The 16,150-nt window shown below is 40.1% G+C and overlaps 3 protein-coding genes across 3 annotated transcripts; 2 read left to right on the forward strand and 1 right to left on the reverse strand.

Annotated features, from left to right (window-relative positions):
* Nucleotides 1–3,120: 3,120 nt before the first annotated feature.
* LOC146613426 (G protein-coupled receptor 55) lies at nucleotides 3,121–4,814 on the forward strand. The gene is made up of 2 exons (XM_085378775.1): nucleotides 3,121–3,876; nucleotides 4,590–4,814. The coding sequence occupies exons 1-2, from the start codon at nucleotides 3,121–3,123 to the stop codon at nucleotides 4,812–4,814; spliced, it is 981 nt and encodes a 326-aa protein (XP_085234901.1).
* A 3,061-nt stretch (nucleotides 4,815–7,875) lies between these two features.
* Nucleotides 7,876–11,920, reverse strand: itm2cb (integral membrane protein 2Cb). The gene is made up of 6 exons (XM_085377031.1): nucleotides 11,796–11,920; nucleotides 9,830–9,967; nucleotides 9,524–9,715; nucleotides 9,317–9,427; nucleotides 9,008–9,158; nucleotides 7,876–8,302 (listed from the first exon to the last, which is right to left on the reverse strand). The coding sequence occupies exons 1-6, from the start codon at nucleotides 11,880–11,882 to the stop codon at nucleotides 8,211–8,213; spliced, it is 771 nt and encodes a 256-aa protein (XP_085233157.1). The 5' UTR covers nucleotides 11,883–11,920; the 3' UTR covers nucleotides 7,876–8,210.
* Nucleotides 11,921–13,806: 1,886 nt separating this feature from the next.
* hes6 (hes family bHLH transcription factor 6) lies at nucleotides 13,807–15,055 on the forward strand. Its single transcript, XM_085378262.1, has 4 exons — nucleotides 13,807–13,972; nucleotides 14,047–14,133; nucleotides 14,236–14,317; nucleotides 14,640–15,055. The coding sequence occupies exons 1-4, from the start codon at nucleotides 13,898–13,900 to the stop codon at nucleotides 15,053–15,055; spliced, it is 660 nt and encodes a 219-aa protein (XP_085234388.1). The 5' UTR covers nucleotides 13,807–13,897.
* The last annotated feature ends 1,095 nt before the right edge of the window (nucleotides 15,056–16,150 follow it).

Raw genomic sequence — 16,150 nt, forward strand, 5'->3', positions numbered from 1 at the left:
TCAGTACTGTGTGGTGGTGTGATTGAGAGACCGTATCGCCTGCGGGAAGAAGTTCCTCCTCAGTCTCTCTGTGTTGGTCTTCAGGGAGCGGAATCGCTTTCCTGACCTCAGCAGAGAGAACAGTCTGTTGTTGGGATGGCTGAGGTCCTTCACGATCTTCCTGGCCTTGGTCCGGCACCGCCTGCTGTAGATTGAGTGCAGGTCAGGGAGCTCGGAGCGGATATTCATATCTCTTACGATTCATGCAAATCAATTTGTAAATAATGATGGAAATTCCAGTTTGAGGAAACAAACCGCAAGAGAATGAAAAAAACTTGTGGTATTAGGCAAGATTTTTTATCAATAACAGTTTCCTCAGCTTGATTCATTTTCAGCAGCCTGTGTCTACATCTGATATGTGTTCTACCTTGTAGCGTATCCTTTGCTAAGACTGCAGAACTTAAGATGGTAAAGTTGGTCTGCTGGTCACTAGGTTGGCTTACCACTTTGGTTCAACTTAAAATTTCTCAACAGCTGTTGGATTTCTCCAGTGTGTCCTACTAGCTCACTGCTACTATTTTAGTGAAATATATCAAACAACGAGGATGGATTTCTTTAAAAAGCCACAGATGTTCAGATTTTACTAAGGATAAATAACAATAACACTTCATCTTGACGTCAAGAAATTTGTGACTTCTCTCACGATCCGACTAGGAAATCTTTCACTTGTTGAGCAAATGTGCAAGTACTACAATATTTACCATGTTAGGTTTTAATTTTTAGGCGATAAATATTATGTCCCCTAGCCACACAAGGGCTGGTCTGGAGTAGGGATAAATGGAGAGGGTTGCATTAGAAAGGACGCCCGTCATAAAATCCTTGCCAAATCAAACATGCAGATCAAGACTAAAACAATAAATACCAAGAAGGCCACACATTTTAGTTAGGTTCTGGCAACAAAACCATTTATTTTGATTTAGGGAAAGGTCACACTTTGGGTTCTGGTCACAGGCAGGATAAAAGGTGGATGTAGCTGACATGATGCCACCCATTGGTTTCTTAAGTCCCATTTTGAGCAACATTGCCATCTTGGTTGCAACCCCCCCTCCCCCCAGATGTGATGAGGAAAGGGTGGGTCTGACTGAAACCGTCTCTCCCTGGGTCATGACTTGTCATTCGCAAGTGGTTAGCTAATGACTTTGCAGTTTCATATCACTGACAATCCTCCATTTTAAAACTAGGAATGACCAAGATTTTCAAATGAAACTTCATCTTCTATTCAGTATGACCCAAAATGAGTGACTGAGATCATAATAGTCATGTGCCCATGTTTTTATACTGTCTAAATTTTTTATATAACCTTTCAAGAGCTTTAACCAAGCCTTCAGGAGCATATCTGAACCAATAACAGGTACCTCTTGTTATCTCTCACAGCGTAAACCAACCCAAACCTAAAACTGAAAGTATTACAAGACAAAATAAACTTTTCTGATTTAAAGCACCAAAGCCACACTTCTTAAAGTAGCTACTGGCATAGATTAGCTCATAATGCAAATTAGCTAGTAGTCTGTGTTGCGTAATTCTAACCTTAAAGGCACATTTACCTTAAATTGCAATGTGGTGCAGTGGATTTGTAATATCATAGGCCAGTCATGTAGCCTTACAGGCCTACAACTACTCAAATCAAACATCAACATGAAACGGCTAAGTCACAGCACGTAGATTTTATCTTTTGTCCAACCCAGTCAAAGTAAAAAAAAAAAAAGAAAGTCCATTATGATAGAGAGGGGTAAGCAGCCTATCAGGATAAAGCCCAGTCATTTTAGGAAAATATCTTGCCACTTAAACATAAACATAATCATCGTGAGTGCTGCTGCTAGTTTCTTCAGATGTTTACACAAAAATAGAGTTCCAGCAGACGTGCAGGGCAGGTTCATGTTACTTTGATTTTAAACAGCTATAATGCATATTTGAACACATGCATGATGTGTGGCACAGTCAGGAAGTGGTGATGAAACAACAAAGGTTTGAAAAGGAGAAGTGCGTCTGGCACCGTGCAGACAGTCAGACACACTGAAACTTGACTGGCATGAGGTAAGAACACAACTAGATTTCACATTTTCCACTACATGTTAGCTGGTCGCAAAAGAACGCCAGGTTAGATGTTAAAAGTGCTGCAGTTACATGTAGATGATGAGTCAAACGTGAGGAACTTAAATTACAAGACATATTTCATTTATTTATCTATTTTTAAAATTTATTTACTTATTTACTTCTAATTAATGCTTACGTTAAAAGTCAGGTTTCATTGTATATATAATGTGCTTTTTTTATCTTCATGCAAATTATTTTGATCTGAGTGCAAAGGGCCTTCAGCTTGCTCGCTGTAAGGAGGGACTCTGCAGCCAGCGACACGTAGTACACGCAGTCAAAACCTGCCTGTTTTTTTACATTAGGTTTATTTCAGTCGAGTGTCAACTCGATGCACAGACACTCATGTCAGAGATGTATTTGGGATTTTCCTGTAAAACCATGGCTTCACTCAAAATAGAACAGGTGTCAGGTTTGAAACCTGACACCAACGCAATGAAGAGTAGAACATGTGACGAACCACCTGTTCATTTGTTTTCAACTGATATTAAATCAGTAAACACTCCGAGGTAAATGGGAATATTGTTAGTGTCCAAACAAATAACCTCAAATAGAGAACCACTTAACTGTGCTGTCGCAGATTGCAAAACTAATACAATAACAGAAAGTCATTTCCTTTGAAATCTTGATCATAATATATTCACAATTTGTTTCTAAATGTCGAAGTAAAATGAAAGTTACTCCGGCCTGTACTTTACTAAGACTACCATTGCTACTACTTTCATGAGAATCAGGAGGCTAAAGGTTAATAATGTTCACGGTGCTCTTGTTTGCTATGTTGTTTATACCAGAAACAAAAAAACAAGTTCACAGTTCCTGTACCCACACAGCTGAGAGGTTTCTAGTGGCTTGGTATAGTGGCGTATCATACTGCCGTTTCTGTGTGGGAACGAGTAACAAAAACAGGAAAGACAACTTAAACTGTTCTTTGAAATCCTGGCAGAGATGTTGAGATAAAATTGAATCCAACTGTTATATTGCAGTGACATCATGACCAACAACATGTCAGTGAACTGCAGTAAAGAGTTCGACCACGTGGATGAAGTGATGAAAGTTTTGGAGCTGGTCTTCTATATTCCTATATTTGTCGTCGGTCTGATTCTCAATATTGCAGCGCTGGCGGTGTTCTGCGGCCTTCTGCGAAAAAAGACTGAATCTGCTATTTCTGCTATCTACATGATAAACTTGGCTTTGATGGACTTGGTTCTCCTGTTGATTCTTCCCTTCAAAATGCATGCCACTAATCACAAGTGGCCCGCCAGCTTCCACGGACTGTGTTCAATTTTGGAAGGGCTTTATTTTTATGGGATATATGGAAGCATATACATCATTATGTGTATAGCTGTAGATAGATGGGTGGCTATCTGTCATCCGTTTAAATCCAAGCAGTTGCGTTCACCCAAAGCAGCTATGGCAACTTGTATAGCCGTGTGGATGCTTGTGTCTGCATCAGTCATTCCAGTCATCTGTAACTTCAGGAAAAGCAAGAGCAACACATTTCATTGTTTCCACGAGTTTTCACCGGAAGGCTGGAAACCTCCCATCATCATCAGTGTGCAGGTGTTTGGGTTCATTGTGCCTGCACTGGTGGTGGTTTTCTGTTCAGTTCAGATCATCTGGACACTTCAGCAGTCTGGTCAGCACAGCCCACAGAGCCGGGCCTGTGTGAAGATCATCTACAGCGGGCTGTGCGCGTTCCTGGTGCCTTTCACTCCGAGCCACCTAGCCATCTTCCTGCAATTTCTGGTGAGAAACTCAAGGCTCATTTTATGCTCATTTTAAGTGTAAAGAAACTGAAACAACAGTCCAAAGCATATCACCTTAGGGTCCATTTAGTAGCTGTCCTTTATCACATTTATTTCAGCAGGTAAACATTTAAAATTTTGATGTTTAAAGTCTCGAACTCCTTATAATCCACTGGGTAGCCTGAATCAGAAAAATATAATGTGTACTGAACCTATTTTATAAAGAAAAAAAAAGCTTATTAATATTTCAGTTAAAAACATTTAACTTTCTGCAGCTTTTTTACTTTGATTTGAGATTTATGTTGAGTAATCATCAGAAAAATTCAGGGGGGGGAGGATGCTGCAAATGTTATGACTCAGCAGCGCTTTTTATGTCAGTAGCACATATGATATGACAAAACAAGCCTAAATGGTTGTAACCACTGGGGTATTTGTTGAGGGGTACTTGTGTTTAATTTTGATACTTGCAATAAAATTCTTCTTCAAAAGTTGACGTTATTAGAAATTATTAGAAATTAATTATCAAACTGGAGAGTATGGCAAGTGCGTAAGCATGTGTAAGTACTGCAGATATGCACAGAGAGGATCTTCATAGGAAAATTCACAGATAGGACCTGCGCTTCACACTGCAATGCTACCTCTGCTACAAACCAAAAGTGTCACACATGATTCTTTGATGGTAAACTAATGTTTCCTTAACACACATACTTGCAGGTGCATCAAGGAGCATTTCAGGACTGTGGCACCAAGGCCAATCTCAGCCTGTTCATACAGATTGCTATGTGCCTGTCAAACATCACCTGCTGTCTGGACGCCATGTGCTACTACTTTATTGCCCATGAAGTGAGGAACACCAGACACAGCTTAAGGATGTCAATACTGAGCCAAAGGAGAGCCACCAACAGCACTTCTGAACGGGAGAGAGGCGAGTCAAGTTGAGACAAAAACTGTCCCTAGAGGATCACTGATGTGATGTTATGTTGTGTTAATATAGCAAAACGAGGCTAAAACCTTGTTTTGTATCAGAGCAGTAAAGCTGGAGACAAGTCAATAGTGGACCCAATAGCTGATAAGCATAGTGTCACGCACTAAAAGTAATTAACCTGCTCGTAAGGAAGCAGGTCAGAGTGTAATCTAAATTAACCACACAGCTGAATGCAAGGCTGTATGATCTGATCCAGCAGCAGGAAGCCAGTAGGCACCTCTCTAACCTCAAAGCGCTCTAATGCGTTAAATGAAGGCTGCAAAACAACCCATGAACTAAAAAGCCACAGTCTGACATGCTTTAAAAAATCATTAAAAGCATGAAAAGGTCACTCAAACCTGCAAACCAACAATGAGTGAGAAAGTGACAGGGACAGGCAGCATGACTCATTTTAAAGAACTAAAAACTGATACTGGCGGGCAGTTCAAAAATGCCTTTGTGATATTATCTAGGACTGAAATCAAACATGCACAAAGACGGCTCTTATTAGTCAGAATTCTCATCAAAGACAAAATAGATTGTTTCAGACTAAACGAATTTAACAGATGCATAATAATTTTTTTTATATTCAAAAAAGGTAGCTAACCGTAATAATAAGCATATTTTAGTCGTGAATCTCTAATCTATGAAATGCAGATTTACATAAAAAGTAAACAAAACGAAATTATGCCAATATATCTAATTAATTACAATTCAAATATGCATATTTCCTTGATGAGTACACAGATGAATCAGGGTTTATAAATCACATCCACAGGTATAGCTTTAAACATATGAAACTAAAAACGAAACATTAGCAATAATTTCAGTGGTTCATTTCATTTTTTAAAACATTAAATAATACAATGGATCCTAAATGGTTGTAAAAAATTCTCACTGCAAAATAAGTAACAATATCATCTATATTTATTAAATAATAATTAAATGTAAATGTTTAATCAGAAATACAGCAACAATCAAATATAGAAATAAACACGGCCTGAGGAAGAGTAGAGAGGATTTTTTTGTGCGTTGTTAATAGATTTTGCATTCATTTTCTGTCTTTTAAATCTCATAAATTATACTAAAAAAATATAATATAAAAAAAATATTAAAAGTGACATTATTATAAGAGAGGACTAAAGCATTTATGATTATTGCATTAAGTGATCTGTTTATAGTTTTGCAGATGAAAAGATACTTCGTATGCTTTTTTTGCTTTGTTTATAAACTGATATTGTTAGCTGTAGCATTTCATATTTAGCTGTACTGAACTTTGTATTTTATTTTTAGATTGCAACCTTAGGTGCATAATAGTTTTATTGAAATGTTTAAAAACCGTAAGTATGTAGTCCCGGCCATGCGTAGGTCACTGCTGAAAGAACTGTTTTCATATTACTGTTTGGGTTTATGTGAATGCTGTCACATGAAAAGTCAAATGGAAAGCTGCTTATGAAGCACACAGAGCTGTCGCTGACCATATGTTGCCGATGTTGAAGGGTCATTTTGTGTTTTATGACAGCGTGCCTCACTTGTGGCTTAACCGTACCATAATGTTGTATTTAATGTATATATCTTTCATAAAAATGTGTGAAAAGCTCTCTTTGAAACCATCATATGCTGGTTTCATTGCATTACCTGCATATTGAAACTTTATTTTATTATAATTTAAGTTTCTGCATTTTGTACTCAATTGTATTTTTACTTGTAAAATACTTTTGTGATCCCTGCATCTTGAGCCAACCCACGGAGTTTGTCGGTCTGGGCTGTTTTCCTTTTCTTCATAAGTTTAAAGTCAAAATAAAAACAATGTGAAGACAAAAACAAAAAGGATTTATGAGTGAATATTATGAATATTTATCCTAAATATTTAATTAATGAAATGCAGCCGGAAACTAAACTTTTACCTAAATATTGCATTTTTGTAACTATAGTAACTGCTGAATATTTAAAAATGTACACTATTAAATGAGACATTGTAAAGTAGGCTGATCAAATCACAAAAGTATTACTCATCAGTTTTGAAGGGAAATAACCTGAACAGATTATGATGTTTAATTGATAACAAAGCTGCAGATGAAAACTTTCAGATATTATCACTGTATTTTTGTTCCATTTCGGTGAGAATGCCACAAAGGCAGTGTAATGCTGTGCTGGTTCTCCTACTTTTATCAGTACTGTTCAGCCAATCTCCAATTGATCTAACCCACAGCCTACACAGTGATTATGAGCCACCGAAACTGTTGGTGAAGAACATTCAAAACATGACCAAGAAAGTTTGATAATTTATTCTCAAAGCAGCAAGATTTTACAAGAAAAATTGACTGTACAGCGAAATACAGTACCCAAGACAGTGAAATATGACAACAGATCACAGATCTCTCTCTCTCAACAGAATCAGATTTACTCCAACTTATACATCAGAAAGACAGCCCAAAATCTTTTCCTTTTTTAAGCTGGGACGAAACATCAGAGAACATTATAATGCCAAGATAGGAAAGATTGGGAAATGGCAAGAGCTGAAGACAACAGGCAAATCTGAGTGAAGAGGAGGAAGAGCAAGACAACGTGAGTTTTTAGCCTTTGATATCATCTACAGTAAGTGATCTAGACTATAAAGCGTTCTTTATAAATAATTCATATGTCCTTAAAACCAAGCTTGTAGCATCCCTGACTGCAGACTTTGGTTCCTTCTGTCCTTCTACAGCACTGCTACTAATTACAGTCTAAAGCCGTTTATATCCAAGGAGTAGGAAAGTGTGAGAAGAACAAAACTAAAAGGCAAACAAGAAAGAAATGATCATCCACAAAACAAGTTGATCTCAGATAAAAATCTATGCATGTAACAATATGAAATTAAGAAGAAAATCAATGTACAGTATATATTGCTTAGTCAAAGTTATATACACCACTCATTATGATATCAACCAGCAAAGTAATATCTTAACTACATGAGGTATGTTTCGCCATCTTCCGACATTCAAAACAACAACAAAAAAAGTAACTAAAAATAACTTAATTGAAAAAATACGAGGACAAGTATAAAAATGAAATGAAATCAAGTCCATTGATGTAAATGTCACAAACTTACATGCACAGGTTAACACGTTCTGCACGACATGACAAGCTACAGATATATCGAAACAAATCTATAACATTATCCAGGAATCCGTTTAAATTAAAAAGACATTAACATAGTACACGGACGTTTCAAAAAAATAAAAGCATAAACAAAAACATTCCAACTGGATCTGAAACTAAAACTACGAGACAAACGCTTGCTCTTAAAGTGCAGTTTAACGCTTAAGGAATTCAAGAGGTATGGTTTAAATTGGCTTCAGTGTTGGATGGCTGTGATTTCCACCTCAGATTTAGAACCGGTCGCAGATCACAGTCTCGACCACAAAAGTGTTCTCAAAGTGGCGGATGCTGTGACAATTCTTGGTCTCACGCCTCTCAATACCTGGAAGAGGAAAACACGACGCATTTAGAAAATCTGTTCAGAATCGAAAGCGGACATTTGTTCACATGCTTTCTCAAGCTACTCTGCCTACAATGTCCATTTTGAATCAGCAGAAGCCATCCCCACAAATCACGTCCATATATGTACGCAGGGGGAAGTTTGTTGCATCATTTCTGAAGCTCTAAACCCAATCAAAGGCAGCGACGACACAGATATCACTCATCCGAATCACAAACACCTCCACAGAGTGTGTGGATGTGTCCACTGCACTACAAGTGACTCACATAGCAGGAAGTTCCCAGGCTGAGCCCACACAAACACACACACACACACACACACACAATAATATTCAGGCTCACAAGCTGGTACAGCAGCATGTTACACTGCAGACGCACTGTCTCAAGTGTTCAAAGGAAGACCCTATATGGTCCCCGTTGATATTTGCTTTTCTGTCACTCTCTCTTTACTCCTACACACCAACTCTGGACACTGGATTCCCTGTGACTCAGTGGAGGAACATTTTCCTCCTCAGGTACAGAATTTACAGCAAACCAGCACACGTCACTTGACTCAACATCTGACAAGAGCTGGTGTGAAAAAGAGGGTGACGAAAAGCGGAAGCAATCCTGCACATGTCACTACATTATTTAACATTTCATATATACTCCGAACAGACTGGAAAAGGAAGTGAATATGTCAACTCACGTTGGCGCTGGCTGCGGCGTCTGAGGCGGTAAGTTTCTCTGCCGTAACAGAGCCTGTGAATGAAAGGGCCCAGCTGCCTCATGTTCCTCACCCTCCCCGTCACCATCATCTCCTCCTGGATGATGTAGGTCTGAGGAAGGTACGTCCCTCTCTGTGGCAAAGAGACAAAAATGAATCACTCGACTGATCGGTCTGTGGGAGGAACGCTGCCAACAGGAAAGTGGGAACACACTGTCCTTCACTCTCAGACAGCCATTTATCTCTTACAACCACAAGTGGCATTAACAGCTAATCCACTGCGTGTCTCACCTTGACATTGACGAGCAGCTCCCACAGGTTGCGTGGTGGCATCACTAAGGTTGTGTTCAGCTCGGTGATGTAGCATTTGTCCAGTGCGATGTCGTGATAAGCTGTAAGGCCCTGGAACAGAGAAAGAGAGAAATCGTGTTATGCCTTAATCAAACGCTTACAAACAAGTGTAATGAGAGGAAAAAACACGCAAAGACAAACACCTACCCTCTGAAAGTCGTGGATGATATCGGCGGGATCGCTGCCACCAAAACGTGGCACGGGTACGCTGATCTGCTCGTAGTTGTCTTCAAGGTAGATGCCGACGTTTTCCTCGAGTTCTTGCCGCCCCCTCAGAGGAGCATACACAGAGTCCTCAAAGATAACCCGACAATGGAACAAACTGTCTTCTGGGATCTGCTAATGGGATGCAACAGAGCTGTGTCAGCATATGACGTTTACTTTCAGCTGTGTGATTTTTACCCACTGTGTTCAGGATGTTATTTAAGAAAAGAGGGGTAATTGCTGACTAACCTGAGGTATATAGTAGTGGCGATAGATAAAGACAGACGCCAACACCAGTCCTATCAAGAAAACTGCCAGGCCCAAGGCAAGGCAGCACAGGCCGGTTGGAAAAGGCTTCTTTGGCCTGACTGGGTGAACCGACTGCCCCTGTAAAAAGAAAAAGCAGACTGGTTAGAGTTCAGATCTTAGATCTTATCCTACATCCTGGTTCTTTTCATAGTAGTGTGTGAAAGTTTTTAAGAGTAGTTTAAATGATGCACTGCAACTCTGAATTTGCTTTGTGCAGTGTGAAATATTTGTATCTAATCCTATCACACTCACACTGCTTTACTTTCATACCCAAAAGCCAAATTTGTAACAGAGTTAATTTTGAAAAGAAGCAAGTGCCAAGTTGAGATCTGGTAGACGTACGATGGACATGAATAAAGCACGCCAGATGCCCACCCACAGTCTCTCAGTCAATCTGCTGCCTCTCCCTACTACTGTTGCTATGGTGAGCGGAAGCATGCTCTGACGAAGATGCTGGCACGTGGCCGTCTGGGTCTATTCTTAGAGGCCTACTTCCACGCTCCATATTTGCAGATATTAAGTCTTAACTCCCTTGGTGGGAGTTAAAAATGAGGACAGTTGCGTAGAGCAGGAGTCCCTCAGAGGCGGGCGTATTAATAGATCTACACACATTGGCTCTGACGCCTAGCCTGCCATAGCAGCCAATGGAAATCCACACAGCCTTTCACATCCTTCTGTTGACGTAACGAGCATTGGTAAAATATGTCTGCAGAAGTGATAGGTGCGTCATCTGTGCAGTGTGCTAGGGGGGGAAAAAAGACGAGAAGCTTTATGTGAACATCCATTATGTGCCAAATATCTAATTATGTTCAACTCTGGGGATGAAGTCCAGAAAGGAGGCTAAGAAAAGCTGGTGACAGATCTGACTTCCCACTCAGCTAACGCAGGTACAAGCCGTTCTGCAAACCCCACTTTACACAAGCAAGGAAAAAAAATCAGTGTTTGAGAAACTACATCTATGTAGTTAAATTACATGTTTGAGAACTGGAGACTGAAAGTGTTGCAGAACTGAAATTGAGACAGAACTAAACTCCTCAATTTTTTTGAAATAAACTCTGAATTTTCCAAGTTTTATCTCCTCTAATATATTCATCGAAAGCAGGAGCTATAAAACAGCTAGGTCAAACCGAGACTGACTTTTTATACTGCTAGTTTCGGGAGGGTTAAGCTGCCTTTACACACACACTTTGCTGCTTGATTACTACCGCTCATTCTCATCTGCTCTCCGGCACTACCTGCAGGACACACGTGGTATAACACCGTGACATTACAGACTAGTGCAGTATCCACATCTGACAGCTCTATTGTTTCCTCACAGCGACAAAAGAATAAACAAGCCCAAGGCTATCTGTACGCTGACAGCGAGAAGCCTGAGATTTTTATCTTATACATGCACACTTTATGAACAACTTGGTAAAATGATGTCCTCTTTCTGCCAATTGCCCACATGTATACAGGACTGCCTCTTCTGCAGTGTGCCTCCTAGCTGTGGCTAAACAAGGTGATGTAATACCAACATCCCATAGGTGGGATTGCATTGCAATGCTGGGGCTGTTCCCTTGTTGTAATATTAATGCACAATAAAACTTTTTTAGGCTCAGAAACACTACCACTGCCTTTATTAACCTTTAAGCTTGTAGATAAGGGTGTAATTATATTTTTTAAGAAAACAAATGCAATATCTAACTTTAAGCAGTCACTGGCTTTTCTTTATAATCATGTTAATCACATAAAATCCAATCCCATTAAATGCCATGATGCATGGACAAGGAAAGCGAAACTAATTATATCAAACTTTATTTTTTTGTAAGCTATAGCCTATGCAGAAATAAAAATCTACTTATGCTATAACGAGACAAAAGACAAATGCCGCAGCATGAAACAAAGACAAAGTGTGCAAACTCACGTGAGCCTGAGGTATAATGATCTTGTCCTCATCGTTGTCTTTTTCGGGCTTCTGCGCCGACACTGGCTGGAAAGTGATCTTCACCATGTTTGTTTGCTCAGTGTGTGCTTGCTTTGTCTCCTGTCTGATTCAGTGCGCTGGTTTCGTCCACCGGACCGGGAAGATTATATAGCGCCGGACCAGGCTCGCCCCCGGGCCTCGGTGACTTCACAAGAGCGTCTTCTCTGACGAACAAGCAGTGTGTGGGTCTCAGGGAAAAGCCGCCTCGCCGCTGTCAAAATAAGAGCCGCTATCGGTCTTCGACTTTTAGAAAAACGCTAAAAATAACAGACTGTGAGCTTAGTTGCTTCCTGGTGAATATAATTAAACATTTAAAGCGGCTTTAGTGGAAAAAATGCTAAATTTACCTCGATTTTGAGGATATTTGGCTACCAAGTGCCCTTATTTTGAAGACAAGCGCCCAATATGGAAGTGCTTTCCGTATTTTATTTAAAGCTGAATCTTCTATTCTCAATGTTCTCAACACTACCATCCGGAAATATTGTGATGTTTCAAACTGGCTGATCCAGCTACTACACTGCAATAAAGTTATCAATAGGTCAGCACTACTTAGTAGTAAGAGAGATAATGCTGCTCAGATGTCCATAGGCTCATCAATGCATATATAATATTTTACAAGGTGTATTACTTGGTTAATATGCCATATAATCTAATTTATATGAATGTGGTCACAAAATGTACTTTGTAAGACAGATTAAGAATCTATAATACGATTCTAATATACAGTAACAGTTACTAATATATAGTAACATTAAATTATTCATTTCTTTCTAGTGAACATCACAAGAAATATGCTAATCAGTAATATATGCACATTTTTTACAGCCATGGTGTACACACAGCTCTCATCTCCTTGCCTCAGTAATCATTACATCTATGAGTCACTACAGACATAAGACTTGCAGCAATGAATTAGACAATATAGGAAATTTGAGCTGATAGTTAGTGATAGAAGCGTGTCCTTAAAGGGTTACAACCCACACCACAGCAAAGTGAAGTCCTAATGCAATAGGGATGATCTACTCTCCACAGTGTCATCACTGTTTTCTGGTCTTGATAACTTTTAAAGAGGTTCCAGGCGCTTTACACATAAGAGTGGTCCATATTCTCCGGGACCCATCTAGTACTATAGATGGGGTGATGCCTCACAAGCTCCAAAAGACATGAATGTGTGGACTGGCAAACATACGGTCTATAGCCCTAGGAGCTGTGGCTCAAGTGGCAGAGTGAACCCCAAATTGATGCTGATCTGAATGTGTGTAAAATTTTAGAAAAAGCACATACAGAAAAGCATAGTATGGATGTGTATACGTGAGACTGAGTGAATGAGACTTGTAGTAGAAAGCACTATGAGTGCTCAATTTGAGTAAAAAGGTGGCTTTGAGGCGATTGTTATGATTTAGCACTATATAAATAAGTGTTTACTTCTTCCCACTCCCTTTCAACATGTAAATTAATCAGAACGGTAGCAATATTGAAATGTATTGATTTTTTTGTATAGTATTTTTTTTCTCTCTTATTTTCTTTTCTATATGTACCTGTATATTGTTTACATGTTTGAAATAAATTACCAATCAATCAATCAATCAATCAATCAGTCAATAAATAAATAAAACTGAATTTAATATAAGTAACATGTTTACCAAAATTGATTGAATGTGGTCAAAAGCTATTGAAACTATTTTCTTTCACCCACTACAAACTAAAACCTTCAGAGTTGTTGACATTACCTTTGCAGCCTCTTTGTCCATATTTTGCACTCTTATGTCTGCATGCTGCTCCATGGTTAAGACATCGTGTGTGACACAATTTAAAGTGACCACATGTGTTGGGGGGTCGTTGCTCGTTCAACAATTCACATGCAAATGAACCCACTGCACACAGTGCATTCCCCACCCCACCCAGTTTCCTCCACTCTGTGCTCACTGCTGCTGGGATCGCCCCGGCCATCTGTCCCACTGACGGCCTCTAACGGCTCTTTGGATTACACACCAACTAACCAACCTCCAGTCTGGTCGGCTCCTGGCAGCGCCTGCAAAAACATGGCCCCCATCAGCAGCAGCACACACGGCCTGGACAGAGTGGATGATTGCGGTGGGGTCAGACCTGACAGAAAGGTAAGATCCCATGTGAGGATTCAGAGCTACTTTGAACTGGGGGCAAAACAACTCAGTTTTCCTTACTGTTGTAGATAAGAAAACCTCTGGTTGAGAAGAAAAGAAGGGCTCGCATCAATGAAAGTTTACAAGAACTCAGAGTCCTTATCGCCGACGAAGACGTAAGTTGCTGTTGTTTATGTAGCGCCATTGCTCAACAGCAATTAAACTGATGAGTGTGTTGTGGCTAAGCTAGCTTGTGTTCCTGATGTTTGTTGCTGCAGTTACAGTCAAAGATGGAGAATGCCGAAGTGCTGGAGATGACAGTGAAACGAGTGGAAGGCACTCTTCAAAGGCGTGCTCAAGGTAAACCGTACATATAAACCTTATTTAACTTTATTTACTTGAGTGTACAGTATTAACCATAAGCTTAATTTAAAAAAAAGAGACATATAAACAGTAATACAATTTACAAATCATTCTTCCGCCAAGTAATATAGTTCTTTATAACTAGTAAAACTACTGATTAATTCATTGCTCTTGGCGGATTAATATTTTAATCAACTGTACTGTGGCCGCCACAGGTGCGCTTCGACCGTGGCGCAGCCAATCAGAGCACAGAGTGTCTGTTAGTAATTACACGTTAGAAACTAAGGTTTAACGGTCGTTTCCATCTGTCTGTCCACAGAAGCAGACGCTGTACACCGGGAGGCCTGTGAGCGTTTCGCTGCCGGATACATCCAGTGTATGCACGACGTTCACACATTTGTGTCCTACTACCCGGGGATTGACCCAACAGTGGCAGCGGAGCTGTTGAAGCACCTTCTGGAGAGTATGCCACTTAACAACAACGAGTACCACCGAGTGATGCTCCCGGACATCGTAGCGGACAGCCCTTGCTATAGCAGCACTTGGTCCCTGTCTGAGAGCATTCACACAGCCCTGGTGTCCCCGGCACCCTCCACCACCTCCAGCGACGACCTCTGCTCTGACCTGGATGAGACCGACTCAGAGCAAAGCCAGGTTTCTTCTTCTGAGGAGGCAGACGGTCAAGAAGCGTTGCCCTGCCTAACTTGCTCTAAAGCTCTGTGGAGACCATGGTAGACAATTTAAGGTGGAATAGGAGTTTGGGTTTTTTTGTCGAAACAATAGCTTGGGTTAGAAATAGGCCAACACTGCCTGAATGGGCATCAGATAAACTCTTCGTAAAGATATTCTAATATATCTTTACAGAGCTTAGTGACCTTGTTTGGGCCTGCTGACTTATGTAAATATGTACTTGTTCAATATAACTGCTGTATAGAAAGTAGACCCCCACCAGAAATGCACTAATATGAGTGTGTGTAAATTATTTCCTAATTAGGATCTGTTGAAAATTCTATTTATACATGTCAGTTGACTGCTAGTAGGCTACCTCATCTAAGTTAAGCTAAAACTTTTAAATAAATATTTTAGGGGAAAAAAAAAGACTTGTACTCCATTTGTGCAGCAGACTCTTCAGGAGAAAAAAAAACCTCATTTCACACACAAGAATCCCACTAACCACCCACCCACGGCTGTTTCCAAGATATTTGTTATTACTCTGCAATTGTGGACCATTTGTGTGCACAGGCTCTCCAAGATCCCTTAGCACGTCGTAGGCATTTGTGAGGTGTGAAATGAGTAATCCACTCACTCCCTCCTTATATAGTCCTGGTTGAGAACTTGACAAATGGAATTTATAACTCTGCTCGACTCGTTTTTTAAATAACGTGGGCACATAACCTGCACAGTCATGACTCTGGAATAAGTTTGGCTTTGTATTGCGCTGTGATATCCACAAACAGTCATCTTTTTCTTTCTTTCTTTCTTTTTGCAAGTTTGGAGTGGTGCACAAGCCTGTGGAAGTGAACATAATTTTAGACCTGTGAAATCTAAGCATGTCATCTCGTAGCAGTGGGTTAGGCTGCCATTGCTGCTGACTTTCACAGCTCGCTTGATGTCAGACATCACTTCTGTGGTCTCAGTGAGAGCCACAGACAGTGTTCTGCATCTGCACCACCTAGCTCCTACTGCTAGGCATGAATAAGAAAAGCCAGCAATCCTAAAACAAGTCTATTCATATGCCACGTGGAGTGTGAGTCACGTCTTTACACCCCACCCCCGACTTAATAGGGGACACTGGTGAAATGAGAAGAAAAGGACTAATACACTGTGCAT

The sequence above is a fragment of the Diplotaxodon limnothrissa genome, linkage group LG18 (genome assembly GCF_057381915.1).
Source record: "Diplotaxodon limnothrissa isolate DT_005_m linkage group LG18, D_limnothrissa_male_GT1.1, whole genome shotgun sequence".
Taxonomy (NCBI): Eukaryota; Metazoa; Chordata; class Actinopteri; order Cichliformes; family Cichlidae; genus Diplotaxodon; species Diplotaxodon limnothrissa.

Coding starts and splice junctions, on each gene's coding strand:
- itm2cb (XM_085377031.1), bottom strand. CDS start 11,882: ATGGTGAAGATCACTTTCCAGCCAGTGTCGGCGCAGAAGCCCGAAAAA. Junction 9,428..9,523: donor TCATCCACGACTTTCAGAGG/GTAGGTGTTTGT, acceptor TCTCTGTTCCAG/GGCCTTACAGCTTATCACGA. Junction 8,303..9,007: donor ACGCCGCAGCCAGCGCCAAC/GTGAGTTGACAT, acceptor TTCCTCTTCCAG/GTATTGAGAGGCGTGAGACC.
- hes6 (XM_085378262.1), top strand. CDS start 13,898: ATGGCCCCCATCAGCAGCAGCACACACGGCCTGGACAGAGTGGATGAT. Junction 13,973..14,046: donor GGGTCAGACCTGACAGAAAG/GTAAGATCCCAT, acceptor TTACTGTTGTAG/ATAAGAAAACCTCTGGTTGA. Junction 14,318..14,639: donor TCTTCAAAGGCGTGCTCAAG/GTAAACCGTACA, acceptor GTCTGTCCACAG/AAGCAGACGCTGTACACCGG.
- LOC146613426 (XM_085378775.1), top strand. CDS start 3,121: ATGACCAACAACATGTCAGTGAACTGCAGTAAAGAGTTCGACCACGTG. Junction 3,877..4,589: donor CCATCTTCCTGCAATTTCTG/GTGAGAAACTCA, acceptor ACATACTTGCAG/GTGCATCAAGGAGCATTTCA.